Below are 16,859 nucleotides of genomic sequence, written 5' to 3' on the forward strand. Positions count from 1 at the left end.
AGATGGGGAGGCAGGGTCTTTTCCACTGCCAGGTTATGGAACTCTCTCCCTGATGGCATACCTGGTCTGGGGGTCACATTCTCTTTTCCGCTTGGCCTTGAAAACCTGGCTCTTTACACAGACTTCAATATGAGCATTTTATACGATTGCACATCAGTCCACTGTAGCGCCTTGATGCCTTTGGGCTAAGTTAGCGCTTTATTAAATTAATACATATATATTCATTCATTCATTCATTCATTCATGGGATCCTGATGAGGTTAGCCAGAGGAGTCTTGTACATGTTGAAAAGCGTGGGGCTGAGTGATGATCCCTATGACACTCCACAAATGAGGTCCTTGGGGTCTGATGTAACAGTGAAAATTGTAGGGGAAATACAAAAACTATTTAGCAACTTTGTGTGGGCAGACAAGAAGGAACAGTTGGCAAGAAGGCAGAGGTTCAAACCAATAAAGGATGGAGGGTTGCCAAATATATTGAAATACTACATTGCTGCTCAAATACACTGTGAAGTGGAACGGCTCTGAAAAGAGTGCGTGACACACTGGTGCTTCATGGACTGCGTGCCCCAGTGAGGACCCTTAGCTGGCCAGATGGTGTGGGCTGTGGAGCCTGCATTCACCCCCTGTAACAAAGGCAACTCAGGGACATTGAGATAATAAAGTCAGGCCTCTCCACGCGCCCCTTACCTTTCACTCCTTTTGTAGGCAACCCATACTTTGACCTGCCAGCAGAGGAAATTGAGCTATCAATAAGGCAAAAACGGAATTGTCAGTATATAGGGGATTTGTTGTCAAGCGGAGGGCCTCAAATCTTTCATACACATTAAAGTAGATTACGATATACCTGCACAAGGGAGACCTAGACCCCTACAAATCTAATACTCGGTGTCTCACTAAAAAGGGAGTCAACATAGATTGTGAGGAATTTACCGATTTCTGGGAGGGAAAACACCTAGCCAAAACAGATGCAACAGAGATTTTACAGTTGTGAAGATTGTACGTTTTTAATCAGTTAAAATAAAACATTCATTAACTTCCGTAGCACCTGTTCAGCCACGATTGACCCGCTGGGCAACACCCAACACAGATGCAAGCAGACGTCTTTGAGTCGCAGTAGAAATCTTTAAAAAAAAATAACCACGTTCCATATCTCTTGAATCATACTGACAACGCCACCCTGTGAAGCAACGTCTTTACGCAAAAGCTACCCCTCTAAAACAATGTTTGTTGTACGTATTTGAGAAATGATCAGGTTTCCCATAAAAATGTTACTTTCCAAAGCCGGATAAGATCTGTGTGATGAAAGCACTTCTCAAACCACAATGGGAACATTTGTTATCTGCTTGATTACCTTCAAAGTTTTGTTGTGATTTATTTCTCAGCTTTGTCAGATTTATTTCTGCATAAACCTTAGTAGACATTGTAGCAAGAGATGCATTTGACAAACGGACACAATTAAATGTTTTAAAATGAGCAATAGAGCAGTAAACACTTTTTTTTGGTTAAGTGTACAATATCATAGTAACTGTTCTTGTATCTTTTTTATTCCAGCAACAAATAATGAATTGGTCTTGAATGTATACATCCATTGTGTTTCCAAATTTACGGTTACCTGTCAATAATACTCTTAAGCACAGCCTCATTGAAAAAACAGGCTTCATGAAAATTTAAATTCAAGAATAGAAATGAAACCTCTCCACCACTATATGTAGAGTTTTAGTGAAATGAAGCTTCAACCTATTCAGTGCTTCTGTAACTGAAGCAAAGACCCCAACATCTGATGGAGGATTGTAGACGACGCTTTGTCGCTGATAGTGTCATGTCATATTTTGTTGGTCACTGTGCCTCCCATCTTGTGTTGAGGACTGAGCTTCCATATTTTATGGGACAGTGTACTGAAGAGCTTTGTTTGACAGTATACTATCTAGTTATGTGTACCAGTTTGCAACCATGTTGCACAGAGCAATGTATCACACTGCTGCACCATTCAGTGTTTTCGGCATTGCATCTCTGTGTTGTGACTGGTAGGTGTGATGGCATTTTGCCTGAGACTGTGCTGCCATGATGCGCCCACCACTCTGCCTCCATGTCATGCCAGGTCTGGTCACAGTGTGTGCCAACTAGATGTGTCCTACAGCATAACTTCTACTACCTGTCTGTGCCATGATAGTGTTAGCCTGTCTGTTCTGCCAAGTTGGATTGCCACATCTCTGACCTAGATGAGAGGGTTCCCGTTTTACGTTGAGCAGTGTTCTGTCTTACTGCTGGTCTTCCATTTTATTTCATAAGCAGAAGTCACATGTACTGTCTCATACGCTATTCTCATTTTTGCACAAACTCTATTCTATTAAATGAAGTAACATTTACAGTCCTGTCCCTCCTCATGTTCTCCATGTCTGTTTTTGTTAGTAGTAGTCGCATGCCCTGTCTTACTTTTGTTGTATTCTCCCCTCAGACTTACATTGGTTCGGTTCTGGTCTCGGTTAACCCTTACAAGGAGCTGGAAATTTACAGCAAACAGCACATGGAGCGGTACCGAGGAGTCAGCTTCTACGAAGTCTCCCCTCACCTGTAAGTTACTCTCGATTGTGGGAAAGGCACACTTAAAATAATGTTGTTTAATGAGAAATACATCATCTTTGGCTGTACTCGTACACTAATAATAGTGTGCTAACTTACTGCCACACAGGCTGGATGGAATGCAGTCATATTTTACAACTGGCCTTTTCCTGTCAGTTTAAGTCCACTGTGCAATTAAACAAAATACCAGTCACTGTATTGCCTCTTATTATGGTAGTCCCAATGCCCCAGAACATTGCATGCACAACCAGAGTTTCTGACTTGCCCACTCCGTCCATTTCTCTCTATCTTGAAATGTAGCATTTCTTGCGTTGAATCCTGTCCAGGAGGTGGAAGATGCAGATTTAGGGAAGCATTCACTTTTATTCTATGAATGGCGTCCTATGCAGGCTCAAGGCAGAGCTTGTAGTGGCGAGCCACTCTTTTATTATAGGCGAGATGGAGTGACCTCGGCAATGTCATTATGGTCATTAAAAACCTGTCTGAGAAGTCTTCAGAAAATAGGTGCTCGAGTCTGGCACTGGGTTTAGGATAACTTGTTATGGCTCATTTGACAACATAATTTAAATCTAACTACTTCAGAGAGTGTAACACAATCCTTTTTTATGAGCAAAACGGTATTGGCGACTCTGTGTGTGCTTAAAGTCTGGTTGAAATTGTCCGGTTATAGTTGTACTGGGGCCTTGATGTGGATGAACAGGTTTGACACAGAATTTGCATAGTCCTATTGTATTGACATGAAATAAGATGTGGCAGGACCACCAAATATCTTCAAACATATGGGCCATGTTAGCTAAACAGTTTGTATTTCTAACATCACAACATTCTGATGAATTTGACAGCACAACTCACTGTTCCTGTAGCTAAAAAATTTCCCACACTGCCCCCAGGTGTTGTATATTTAAGACGGCCTCTAGCCAGATATGTTTGCTCCTTCAACTTCACACATCAGTCCGAGCCACCTGCCGAGCCTTATAGGACAGAGGGGTTTTCAACCTTCAATGTTTTCCAAAGTTTATTTTTGCCAGTAAAGTCCCCATTCCCAATAGTGTTCTGACCCCCCCTCCCCACCCCCTACACATTCATGTCTTCTACAATCCAGAGCAAGCACATCTTTGCAAAGAGATCTGCAGGCCTCTGCAATACTTTTATTAATGTGCTTAAGGCCTTTTTCCAGAAATAAAACAATTAGGAGACATGCCCATGTCGTATGTACCAGTTCAATCGTGACATCTTGTGTACATTGGGCATTGAGCAAGTCTCTCACCCAAAGGTGTTCGGGATAAAATATGTAAATAATTATTTTGAATTAGCTCCAGTTTTGCGTTTATTGTTCTCTCACTGGAATCAAGGCGGACATGCCTCCAGTCCACATCTTCCAAGGGTCCTACATCCCTCTTCCATTTAGCCCATAAAGTTTGCAAGGAATCCTCATTTGTTGTATCAATAGAATGTGAGATTCAATAGCACCCTGACTAGAGATTATTTACTTTGTTGAATAAAGTAGCCACATGCACAATCACATCACAGTAAAAGAAAAGTCCTCTTCTATTTACCCTAGAAGTCAAATCGATTGAAGAACGTTATGGAATCAAGTTAAACATTGCATGTTTTCTCTTTTGCTTATCTCCGGAAGTCTTTGATTTACTGAAAATAAAGAAATGCCTTTGTTTTTTGTTTAGTTTAGAGAAAATTATAGTATCTTGCAGATTCTGCTTCTCTCAGGTTTCACTGTTGACACATTTTGCCTTCTGTGTTTCTGTCTTGATCTTTATCAGCAGGTCTCTATTTCCAGGCTAATGGCCACTCAATCCATATTTGACTGTGGTTTGCGTTTTCAAACTTGGTCAGGTATTAATCAAACTCAAAGTGGTGTGTAATGTTTCGGTAGCCTTCTATTCCAGCTGTGTCTTTCAGTAGGCTGTGTAAAAATCTCTGCTGTATGTTATGTTATGTTAAAAAGTTTTCTAGAGCGCTCAGATTACTCCAGCTGGAGTGTTCCAGCGCTAGAATTGCTACCCTAACTGGAATAATACAGAACGAGAGGCAGCGCAGAAGGTAAAAAGTCCTTTAAGAGAGAGAGGAAAATCTGGCAAAAAACCTGGTAAAAGCTGGTGTAAGAGCACTAGGAGTAATAGCTTTATCTAAACAGCCAGGTTTTAAGATTTCTCCGAAAAATAGCGTCAACAGGTTCTGGTCTTGGATGCAAGGGCAGAGTATTATATAACCTGGAGGCACAAACGTCAAAAGAGCAGCCACCCATCTGGGCTTTCCTGACCCTTGGAGTCACCGCCTGTGCCGTAGCCGAAGATCTGATTTAGTGGGCAGGTGAATAGGGTTTTTACCAAGTCGAGCAAGTAGCGAGGCCCTCTGTTGTTGAAAAGTTTGTAACATAAGCACATAGCCTTAACCCCTTCCACGCTGATGACGAGCTGGGCTCGTCATGGCGTAGCCTCCTCGCACGCTGATGACGAGCCCAGATCGTCACGTAAAGTGCGTTTTCGCAAATCCCAGCGTGCGAGCGGAATTCCGCTAGCGCGCATGGTGTTAAAGCTGATAAGCTTTACCAAAGGAAGCCAATTAAGTTCTGCCAAGGCTGGGGACACGTGTGCTCGCCTCAGGAGCTTTAAGAGAAGTTGGGCAGCTGCGTTTTGCATCCTTTGTAGCTTCTGGATTCTATTCTTGATCACTCTGAAGTACAAGCTGTTGCAATGGTCTAGTCTTGAGATTACAAGAGCCTGTACTACCGCCTTCCTCTCAGTCAAGGGAAGCAGATTAGAGATCTTGGCAATCATTTTGAGTATGGCAAAACATTTTCTGGCCAGGCAGGAAATTTGGTTGGCAACAAAAGCTGTACATCAAACCTTATTCCAAGATTTTTTACTTTAGGATTGAGGAAGGAGCATAGCGTCTTCAGCTACCATGCTGAGGACCACACTGAGGGTTTTTTCCCCAACTATGAGAACCTTAGTTTTGTTGGTGTTCAGTTTTATGTAGCTAGATTTCATCCACTAGGCCAGTTCTACCATGCAAGATTCGAAGCTCATTGCAGACTCTCCGTCATCCTGGGCAAGAGTGATAATCAATTGGGTGTCATCTGCACAGGATACCATGGTGACATTGTGTTTGCTGATGACATCTGCCAGAGGGTGCATATAGATCTTAAATAACTTAGGGCTCAGCGTAGATCCCTGGGGCATCGCCTGGTCGAGGGAAGCACTACCAAAGCATACGGAGTCTGGACTACCTGGAAGGTGCGATCTTGAAGAAAAGAGGCCAGCCACTTAAGAGCCAGGGAACACCATTCAACTGCGAAACCGTTGCAGCAGCAGGCCATGAAAAATCAGTATTGAATCCGCACTTAGATCCAACATGATCAAGTCAGCAGTGTGCCCTTTGTCTGCCATGGATCTGAGAGATTTTGAAGCCAATAGCAGTGCAGATTCTGTGTTTTATTGAGCCGGGATACCAGATTGGGACTCATGAAGCAAGTTATTGGATTCTATAAAATGAGTCCATTTAGCATTGATCTGTTTCTCAGCTATTTTGGCAAAAAAAAGGGAGAAGTGAGTCGGGTCTGAAGTTTTCCTGTAAGTCGGGGTCTAAAGATAGTTTTAAAGAAGAGGCTTAACAATGGCATGTTTCCAGCTTTTAAGCATCATACCGGAAGCAAATGAAATGTTAAGAAGGTTGTTCAGTCCAGACAGAATGGACTTCGTAGCTAATTTCAGAATCTTAGGGAGAGCAGGGTCCTTGGGGGAATGCTGATTTAACCCTGGTGACCAAAGCCCGCAATTCTTCCAGGGAGGCACAGATAAAGCTGGAAAGGCCATCCACAAAGGCTGGGTCTTACCCCACCAATCCTCCTGACATCCTAAATCTCTCACAGTTTCAGGAAATGACTGATAAATGCCAGACACCTTCTCACGAAAAAGTTGGGCAATGGAATTACAACTTTCAAGAGTGGGAGTAACCTGTGCGGAGATCCGATCTAAAAAGAATCAGGGATTTGGCGATCGAGAATAGTTCCCTGGAAGAATTGTGGGCAAAATCAATTTTATCGGCTTAGAAAATCCTCCTGGAGGTAATGATTCTTTTATGATAAATTCTCAATGCAACATGATAATCCTGTTTACTGCTGACACTCTTGACTTTGCACCAAATGCGATCCAGCAGTTTACAGGATTTTTTTAAAGGTAGGTGATCAGCATTGAATCAGTCTGCGGAGGGTTGGCTGTTCGTGCTACATGATCCTTTATTGGGGCAATCCTCTTGAGGGCCACAGTAATCGAATTGTCCAAAAGCTGGTTTGCTGATTCCCTGTCCTTACCAAATGGAAATTTATTGGACTGTAGTGCCGCCTTGAAAGACTCTGGGGGTAACGTTCCTGATCTTGTAGTTACCACGTTTCATGGGTGGTCTAGAGAGCCCTAGCTGAAAGGGGACCAAATAATGATCTGACCACAGAATGGGAGTTCAAACAGTCAAAACATGTGAGTTGGCAAACACCGGGTCTACCTGAGATATGCGTCGGGCTGATGACCCGTTGGGACAGTTGAGGATATCAAGATCTTTTATGAGAGAGGAGGCCAGGCGACAACTGGCGTCCTCGAAATGGATATTAAGGTCCCATATAACCACCAAGTTGTTATTACGTAAAGCATAAAAGGGCAGACAGTCAGCTAGCGAAGTAGCAAAATTAGAGACAGGGCCATGGGGCCGATAAATAAGAAAGCCTGCCATCGAATGAGTACTGAAAAAGACTAAGTTGAAAAAGGTGGCCTCACAATCTATCAATTCAGTATCACTGAAAGTGAAACTGATATAATGTTTAAAAATTATCGCAATCTCCCCTGCCCTTTGGGGGGAGCGATTGTTTCTAACAAGTGCATAGACATCACAGATAGTGCTAAGGATGTCGGGCTGGAACTTGTCGGAACTATCCGGTAGCCATATTATGGTAAACTGCTTACACTTTTCATGCTAAACAACGCATGCCATAACAACGCGGTCGTTACAACAACTGCGTTATTACGCACACCGTTACAACGCAAGCTGGAACAATGACTTGCGTTAGGGGGAAAAGGTGTTGGGTTTAAAAACCAACACCTTCCCTAGTGTCCGCACAAACTGAAGTTGGAATAGTAAATTATACTAAAAGCAAGTAGTTGTTCCTACTTGTGTTGTAACAGTATGCGAAATAACAACGTGGCCATTGTAACACCCGCGTTGTTATGGCATGCGTTGTAAAGGCATGCGAAAAAAAGTCATATATTCCCATATTTCTGTTAGGAATAGCACGTCTGGGCGTTAGTCCCTAAGGAAATCGAAAATCTTGGTCCTATGTTTCGCAACGGACCAGCAGTTTAAAACAAAACAGTCAACCTGAGGCTCACTAGATATTTCCAACTTGCTCGGAGACCGGGCCCTAAACTGCTTAGTTAGCATAAACCTATAAGAGGTGGAGTTTTTCCACCTCTTATCGGCTGACCCGTTTGACATCTTGGGTTCACCTGATCAGGTCTATGACAGGTTTTGCAACTGGGTCTCCAGGGCCTTGCACACCCTTATTCCCTTGGTAACCTGTAAGACTGGAGCTGGCAAGGTCAGCCCCTGGTACGACGACTCTCTGCGGGCTCTGAAGGTCTCTTGCAGGCGCGCAGAGCGGGCGTGGCGTAAAGCCTATAACAGCACGAAGAAAGTTCTATATCTGTCGACTGTGAAAGTGTACCATCGGGCGGTATGTAGAACTCGTGCCGCATTTTATGCTGCACAATTCAGGAATAGCTCGAACCCGTCTAAGGCTATTTTCAAGGTACTGAAGGACCTCACTGCCAAAAAAGTCACAACGTCACATCAGAGCTCGGTTGAGCATTGTGAAAAATTGGCAGAGTTTTTCTTGGAAAAGGTGAATGCCATCTATCGGGCCTTTCCTTTGGTCACTCCCTCGGCTAATCCATCCTCTAAGCCGTTACCATCTGAGGGACTACACTCCTTACCTTTGTTAACATCTGATAGCCTAGACACTTTGGCCCGCAGAGTGAAGTCTGGGTCCCCAGAGGATCCACTTTGCCCTGATGTGTTCAAGGACCTAGCGGTTCACGACATCTCACCGCTTTGTTCCTTGATCAATTTGTCACTAACATCTGGCAAAGTTCCACTGAAGTGGAAGCGAGCCATGGTTCGGCCTATTCTTAAGAAACCCAGCCTGGACGGAAGCAAGCCGGAGAGCTATCGGCCGATCTCACTCCTGCCGTGGCCGGCTAAGGTTATGGAGGCGCACGTAAATGCTGTCCTCTCGGAACATCTCTGCCGTGCAGATATCCTCGACGCTACGCAGAATGGGTTGAGGGCTGGTCATAGCACGGAGACGGCTCTGCTTTACATGGTGGAGCATCTTCGCTCCGTGCTTGACACGGGACAAACGGCAGCGCTTGTGTTATTAGATCTAAGCGCTGCCTTTGACACCGTCTCGCACCCTATCCTTCTGCTGCGTCTAGAGGAGGCTGGTGTCACCGGCACCGCTCTCGAGTGGTTCCGGTCGTTCTTAACCAACCGGGCCTTTAGCGTGACCGTCCCACCTTATCAGTCCAAATTCCATCCGTTAAACCTGGGGGTCCCCCAAGGCTCCTCGCTGAGCCCTACGTTGTTTAATCTATACGTAAGGCCGCTAGCTGAGGTTGTCAAATTATGGGATATGACCATGGTGTCATACGCCGATGACACCCAGCTAGCGGTCACGATCAGCGGGGATGCCGAAGTCGATGCCCCCAGGTTTCAACAAGGACTGCAGGCGGTCGCCAGCTGGATGACGTCCAACTGTCTTCAGCTGAACGCTAGTAAGACCGAGGTCATGGTTTTTGGCAGACAGCCGGAACTGTGGGGAGAGAGATGGTGGCCGGGGGATTTGGGTCCTGCTCCCATCCCAGTCGCCGAGCTTAAGAACCTCGGGGTCTGGCTGGACCCTTCCCTTACGTTTGTGTGTCACACCAAACGCACAGCTGCATGCTGTTTTGGCATCCTGCGCGGGCTCCGTCCTGTGCTCAAGTTCTTCGATGCCCCTACCAGGCAACTCATGATCCAAGCTACTGTCATCTCTAGGCTGGATTATGCGAGTTCCCTGCTGGCCGGTCTGAATGTGGCAGAGATCGGGCGCTTACAGAGGATTCAGAATGCCGCAGCTAGAGCAGTGGTAGGCCTCCCAAGATTCTGTCCTACTTCCAGTACCCTGCGGTCACTGCATTGGCTCCCGGTGGCCCAGCGGATCCAGTTTAAGGTCCTCTGCGTCGCCTATAAAATTCTGAAGGGGTCTCCAGCAACGATCCTCATGGCCCTCCTGGCCAATTACATTCCAGCGCGACCCTTAAGATCGGCAGACCTTGAACTGGCCGTTGCGCCGCGCTTCAAGCGGAGTAGGGCCGGTGGACGCTCATTTCGAGTGCGTGCAGCTGCTCTGTGGAGTTCCTTACCCCCGGCAATTCGCGCTATGAGCGATTTGCTATCCTTTCGCCGTGCGGTGAAAACTTTTTTATTTCCTTAGTTGTTACATATGTTGTTTTTATTGTTTGTTGTGTTGTGCAGCTGCCTTGTCGGGCGCCAGGACGCTCCTTAGCTGGAGCATCTGTGCGCCAAATAAAAACGCATAACATAACATAACATAACATAACATAACAAACCCACAATTCGGACATCTGGAGCATCCTAAGGAGACATCCAGGACATGGCAACACTACGCGGCCGACCCCACAGCCAGACTACTGAGTTCATCAGAAAAATATTGCCTATGAGAGGTTCCTGGCATAGCAGGGGTCCTGGCCCCTGGTGCCGTTTGGGCGCAGACGGACTTGCCTTTCGTGTACCAGAGACACGTCTGTGCACTGGTCATGTCCTAGCTAGTCTGCCTGCCAAGGGGCCATATCTAAGGTGCCGGCAAACGGAGCCTAAAAACAAAGGAGGGACAAAAAAATCTCAAACCGGAGCCAAGCAGCCCCTCACCAAACAGGAAGGCTCCACTGCCTGTAGGTAATACTAGCAAAATGTAAAGTAATTAAATAAATAAAACTAAAATAATGTGGAGAAAAGGAAAAGCAATACAATATTAAAAGTGAATGTGAACCGAGGGGGTTGAACAACAAAGCCACCAACCCTTTCTTGAAGCCAAGCATCTTCATGCACATGGGTGCTTAGAAGGAAAACAGTACGGTAACAGGGGTAAGCAAAGCAGTGCCAGCAGAGTGAAACGGGTAGTAAGTGTTGCATGTTTTAAGTACTGTGAGATACCTTTTTGTGATTGGCTCTAATGTGATATTGACAGCATTCGCCAGAGGACTACGAAACTGAATACTGAACATTTGCCTTAACCCTACCTCAGATTGATCCTCTTTAATAGATTTACTTGAAGTGTGGGCTGGGTGGCCATTATGAGACATTTGTGTATGACTCTGGTCAGTGTGAGGGCTTTCGGATCAGTACCCCATGTATTATTGTGCTTTTAAAGAAAGGAGATATTGTGTCTAGTACGTTCCAAAGGAAAGGCAACGCTCGTATGACCGAGCAGAGATGGGCAAATTAGTTCAAGGAGGGCTGCAGCCATGCAATATTTTGAGGCTACCGTAAAAGATAAATGTACATATAATGAATCTAAATGGAAACAATGTGCTGAGTCATTGGTTTTCCTGAGAATTGTGCATGGATTCTGCCATTCCGAAGCTACTTTGAACACTGTAGTGCAAGAGGGTGCAGATGAACTGTGCTTTCAAGAGATCACTCTCGTGCATACAGTAACACAGTGAACAATACTTGAATAATGTGAAGACAGGGTTTGGAATAATTTCATTTGAAAAGTGAACCTGAAAATGAAACTTTATCAATCATGTGACCCTAAGCTGCTGCTCTGTTATCTGCGGAACTTAATAAATAAATCAATCAATCAACCATTGTAAGAAGACAAACAAATGTATCTCAGAAAAGCTTTGGGAGATCCCCATTACACTTTGACATTATTTGAGCTGTTGCATAAACTGAGTTTCTGGCTCGGTTCTACAAGGTTTGCCTTCCAAACCACCGGTGACACAAGGGAACTTAGCTCAATGCTTGAATCTGAAACACAAGTTGTTATAGCCCAGCAAACACCCCCCAGTACACAATTGAAGTGACGTCAATGCTTTTGGGTTACTAACAGTCTGTAAAGAGGGATCCAGGGATACCGTGGTAATTAGAAGCAAACCATTTTTATTCTCTTTAAAAAAAATAAAAAACGAAAACACTCTTTCACTAAAAAGCGTGTTTATTTCAACTGGTGCACCCTGTTTCTCAGCATATGTAAACCAACCACACAGATACACCCAGACAAAGAACCCTTTTGGCATTTATTATTTCAGATTAAATTAGTTTGTGCACTTTCAGTGAAAGGCTTCATGAGAAAATGTCTTTTTTTTAGGTATCTACAAACTATAGGGCATGCATGACGTTATTCTGCAGAAGCAGCAGAAAGAAACAAGCATTTGCAATGCAACAGGTCTCGCATTTGCGAGAGTTTAAGCTATTGCCATTGTAAATGACCGTGCCTTTTATTTATGTGCTTTGCAAACCAGCATGTATATAAAAAGACATTGGCATTTTTAATGCCAATAATTCAAACTCTTGCAAATGCAAGACCACTTCAATGGTGGCTTCGCCCCTTGCGATAGACGCTGCTCGCCATATTCCGGTTACAGCAAGCCGTGTCTGAAGAAAGGGGCGTGGCCACTATTAAAGTGAAAGCATGGTATGGGGCACTTTCACTGGGGGAAAAAAAGGTTTTGTAGTGCGGCTGATAAAGTTATAGCAGACCGTGCTTACAAATACAATAAATAAAGAAGTGCAGCCACTATAGTCACAGCGGACCACCCTGCCGAAGTAAATAAATAAGCGGGCGGCGTGGGTAAAGCGGGCGGTGTGCTGCGTTGTAGGAAAGCACGTCGTGGGTGGAATAGGGGAAAACCATTAAAGAAAGTAGTGCTCACAGACTACATAAAGCAGACTGTGTAACAACACAAGTAACAAGCATTTGCAATGCAATAGGTCTCGCATTTACGCGTTTGAGCTATTGGTATTGTAAATGAACAAAATACATGTCTCTTCCATACAAAAGTGTGAAAAATAGCAATTTTGGTCCCCAAAGTAAACCCCTTTCTTTTTGATTGATGCCGAGGTTGTCATGATCTAAATCAAGGCCATGCTAATAGATCATGTTTCTATATCTGCACCTACTCCATTACAAATCAATCTCTCTCCCCTCTTTTACCCTAAGGCCTCCTCTCCAAACCAAATATTTAATTTCCTATAAGGTTTACCAATTTTCTGGGCCCATTTGTCCTTTAGGAAACCCACCGGCCAGCTCACTTGCTTTTCGCCACCCAGTGCTTTCTTGTCCAGGACATACTGGCCCGCAACAACATTGTCCGCCTTATGGCAAGAGCTGTTGCATCTCTCAACTTAACATTACGTTTGCTTTAAACTATGCAGAACATTTAAACTCAATATTGAATTGAAATGTAGCATTTATTTTTACCTGAGATTGTCAGCACAAATCAGAAAGACTTTCCATCGTGGTGTCATTACTTTTCAACCATCATATTCAACATCATTAAATATGCCTCTGTGTCCCTGCAGGAAACATCGAGGACAGGAAAGCTCTGAAGAACTTCAAGTGACTCAGGTTCTATTGTACTTACTCAGGGTCACACTTGGCTTTGTACATGACCTTGTGTACTAAGTTCCTTGATATACTGAGTTTCTCTAAAATTTGCCAAACTCTATGGCTACCGACTCCTTCTTGAAACTCAAGAAAATTAAAGCAATTTTTCTACTTTTACAGACCCCAGTTGCACCCCAAAGTCAGCAGTACCTCAATATGTTTCCACACTCCTCTTTCACTTTCATTATCCTCAAATAGAAAGCAGCCAGGATAGTAGCAGCACATGTCCAAACACCCATCTCTTGCTTCATTTACCATTGCTGAATAACTTAATGCCACACCTCTTGCACAGCTTGCTCGATGACGATGTTAATCTCACATTCAATATCAAACAGGTACAAGTCATATGGATGGATGGAAAGCAGTCTGAAAGAAAGGAGGCAACAAGTAGTGAAACACAGAGTGACAGAGCCAGGCACTAAGTAACCCTCCTGCCCGGCCCACAACCCGCTTACTCGCAGCAACCCGGAACCCAGAATGGTTACCTGCGGCAGGGATTGTAGGCACTTGTGCGAGGCTCCGTGGGTCTCCGGGGTGCTAGATCCTTGCAGGCGCTGCCCGGGTGAGGAGCGAAGAAGCCCCTCCCGCCCGGCGTCGACGAGTCTTCCGTTTCCAGGCAACGGCCCCACCGGCACCAATCCAAGCGCGGCTCCTCGTCTGACGTCAGAGGAGCTGCGCTCAGGATTTCTGAGGCTCCCGAAGTTACCGGGCTGCGGCGGTATTTACGGGGAGGCAACTTTGAATTTCCCTACAATGCCGCTGTGGGAGTCTATACTACGCTGCCTTCCTCAATATGTGGGCCACAGTCTCACACAGTGCTTCCCCCGCACGGCGCTTCACGCTTCCTTCGGGTCGGGGGCAGTGGAGGTACTTCCTACCACACAACGCTCCTTCGCTTCCTGGCGCTACCCAGTGCGCCCAGACCCTGGTGGCGGCGAGTTGGCATAGGCAGCGCCGCTTCCAACAACGGGCAGATGACGGGCACACAGCGCTCCGCTGCAACCGCGCTTTAGTCACAGTCCAGCCCTCCTCAGCGCAGCCCTATCCCAGGCGGCGGCGGTGATTTCAAACAGCGCTCCTTCTGGCACAGAGCTCTACAGTGCCTTCCCATGCGTAAGGGGAGAGGAGCCCGGTGAGTGGGGTTGAGGGTGGGGGTGTACGCGCATGTGTCTGTTTGAGTGTGTCTGTGCGTGCGTCTGTCTGTCTGTGTGCGCGTGTGTCTGTTTAAGGGGGGGTGCGTGTGTGTATGCAGTGTGTGTGTGCCTGTGTATGGCTGTGTATGTGCGCATGCGTGAGTGTGGCTTTGTTTGCGAATGGGAATATGAGGCACGGCGATGTGCGCGCTCCTGAGGTTAAATCTCGGCCAGAAAAAGCGCGTGGAACTCTGCTGTCCACATTCCCCCAAAAGTAACAACTAAGTTGTCTCGCCCTAGACAGCAAAAGCTTCGCTTTTGCTTTCGTCTAGGCGAGACCTAAAAAGTCCAGTCCTCAGGGGAGGTTACAAATGCAGACAAGGTGGTTCCAAGGAGGGACTACTAAGCACATTTATGAATCAAATGCAATGATTTAGAAAGGACACTAAATGGAGCCAAATAAAAAGGTGGGCGGGAAAATGGGCGGAGCTTCAAGTGCCTACCTGTATACAGCATGCCTCGCAGAGCAGCGTCTGCGATGCCTAGGCTCGACCTAAAAATTATTATAACTCATCCCAAGTGTTAAACCGTAGCACCTTTTGTAACGGCATCCACTTGTTCAGAGTCAAGCAGCCTCCAATAGCATTTCTGGCCCCAGATTTGACCTTAGTTAGGGAGGTCCCTGGGTGGCTGGCCAGGTGAATGTGCTGATGCTTTCATAGGCAGTCGTGGGGGTTCTTATATTATTGATTAAATGTGCCCAAAGCCTTCCACCCCAAAATGAGCCTGGATGCAGAATAATGAATCATTTGATTCGGGAAATAGATCTCTTGTGGACATCTTGAAAGAGAATATGCCATCTGTGATCAGTTACACACAGCACAGCCCCTTATGACACTTCACTTTTGGTTTTCACTCGAGAATAAAGGTCAAGGCAATGGTTGTATATCCACAGCCTCAATAAGGAATATACACTTAAAAGTATCAGAGGTCCTGAGCAGTCGGTATGCTGTCATACTTTAAATAAAATGTCATGTTACACATGATACTATCAAGCAAAGGTAGCGATTTCTCAAAAACTTTCCTCAATCATGGACATATTGTGCCCTGTTTGAGGGTCAGCAACGTTATTGACAGTCAGGCTCTGTAATTAATGAAGCTTTATTTGACACCAATGACGAACAATCTCACTGATGCTGTTGGTAAAAAAAGACAACACTGCAAGCAGACAGGAGCTCAAAAGTGGCGCGTAATCTCAACAGGTTGACTTACATTCAGCAAAAAATTTGCAATATTTAATTCATGGTGCTCTAGGGAACAACACGCACGGTGAACATCTCACACTACGGCTTCTAGACTAAAAAAGACGTCACAAATGCACCACCATCAGCAAAGGAGAAGCTGGCAGTCTCAGCGCTTACTTGACAGTCGTACACAAGCCTAATCAAATGAAAGCCAAAGGGTGTGATAGAATGACTGGAACTTTGTGCTGCTGGGTATAACATCATGCACTTTTTTCTTCTCTTTTACGCCTTAGTGGGCCAACCATATGCAAATAATGTGAGGCTGTTTCACGTCTTTTCCACACAAGCCACAAGGAGCCTCAGATGCACTTCTGCCTGTTTGGGCTTCATCGGGAAGGTGTAGCTCGACTTTCGGGCCTCACTGAGTCCACGTCTAAACATTCTCTCATCAGACTTAGGGTTACAAAAAAAGTTACAAATAACTGTTTCCTTCTCTGTGTCTGCGTTTCTCATTCTCTCTCGTGCCAATCTTGCATATCGCTCTTCGTGATCCAGATCACATCTAGGCGCTCACAGTCTTTGCAGGTCTGAGACAACGGGAACCCAAAAGCTTTTGTCCAGAATCACGCTGTGTGCACGCGGAAGCCTAGAGCCTGGTCTGGCGGTTCCTAGGCCTGACCTATCTCACCCGGCTCGTCCATTGGCACAAGGTGCTTTTCCGCTCTCAGAGCTCTCTGCCCTGGTTTCCTGGTGTCCGCCCGCAGCATGTGGGGCCCACTTTTGGCAGAATAGTGGAGGGTGATTGTACCAGGCTTCTCCTATTGCACGGAAATCGATTAATCGGGGTGCCTCAGATTGCCTCAAATGAGTCCTTCTGTCTTCGCCTGGAAGGGGCAGGTTTTGGTGCACAGTTGTGCGCGCGCTCCATCTCCGATCGATTCGACACACTCAAGGAGGTGGGTGTAATGATTTACAGAAGGGGCCGGACAGCAGTTAGCTATATGCTTAGAGATTGCTGAACCGATTTTTGTTGGTGTTTTTATTGTGCTGTTGTGCTTGGCAGCCTTTCACTTAGGAGCAGAGAAATCCCACCCGTCTTCACTGCTTCAGTCAGCCTGCGTTCACAGGCACTAGAAATGCTTGTTATATCTGACGAAAGGTC

At 45.5% G+C, this 16,859-nt stretch overlaps 1 protein-coding gene across 5 annotated transcripts in view; it reads left to right on the top strand.

Moving 5' to 3' along the window:
• The window catches only part of MYO1C (myosin IC), a 576,863-nt gene that overhangs the window by 345,161 nt on the left and 214,843 nt on the right, over positions 1 to 16,859 (top strand). For all 5 annotated transcript variants that reach the window (XM_086955217.1, XM_086955220.1, XM_086955221.1 and 2 more), the window contains exon 3: positions 2,458 to 2,573. In XM_086955217.1, the coding sequence (XP_086811343.1) occupies positions 2,458 to 2,573 (116 nt within the window). The remainder of the gene's footprint in view (positions 1 to 2,457; positions 2,574 to 16,859) is intronic.

Source organism: Lissotriton vulgaris, chromosome 2_1 (genome assembly GCF_964263255.1).
Source record: "Lissotriton vulgaris chromosome 2_1, aLisVul1.2, whole genome shotgun sequence".
NCBI lineage: Eukaryota > Metazoa > Chordata > Amphibia > Caudata > Salamandridae > Lissotriton > Lissotriton vulgaris.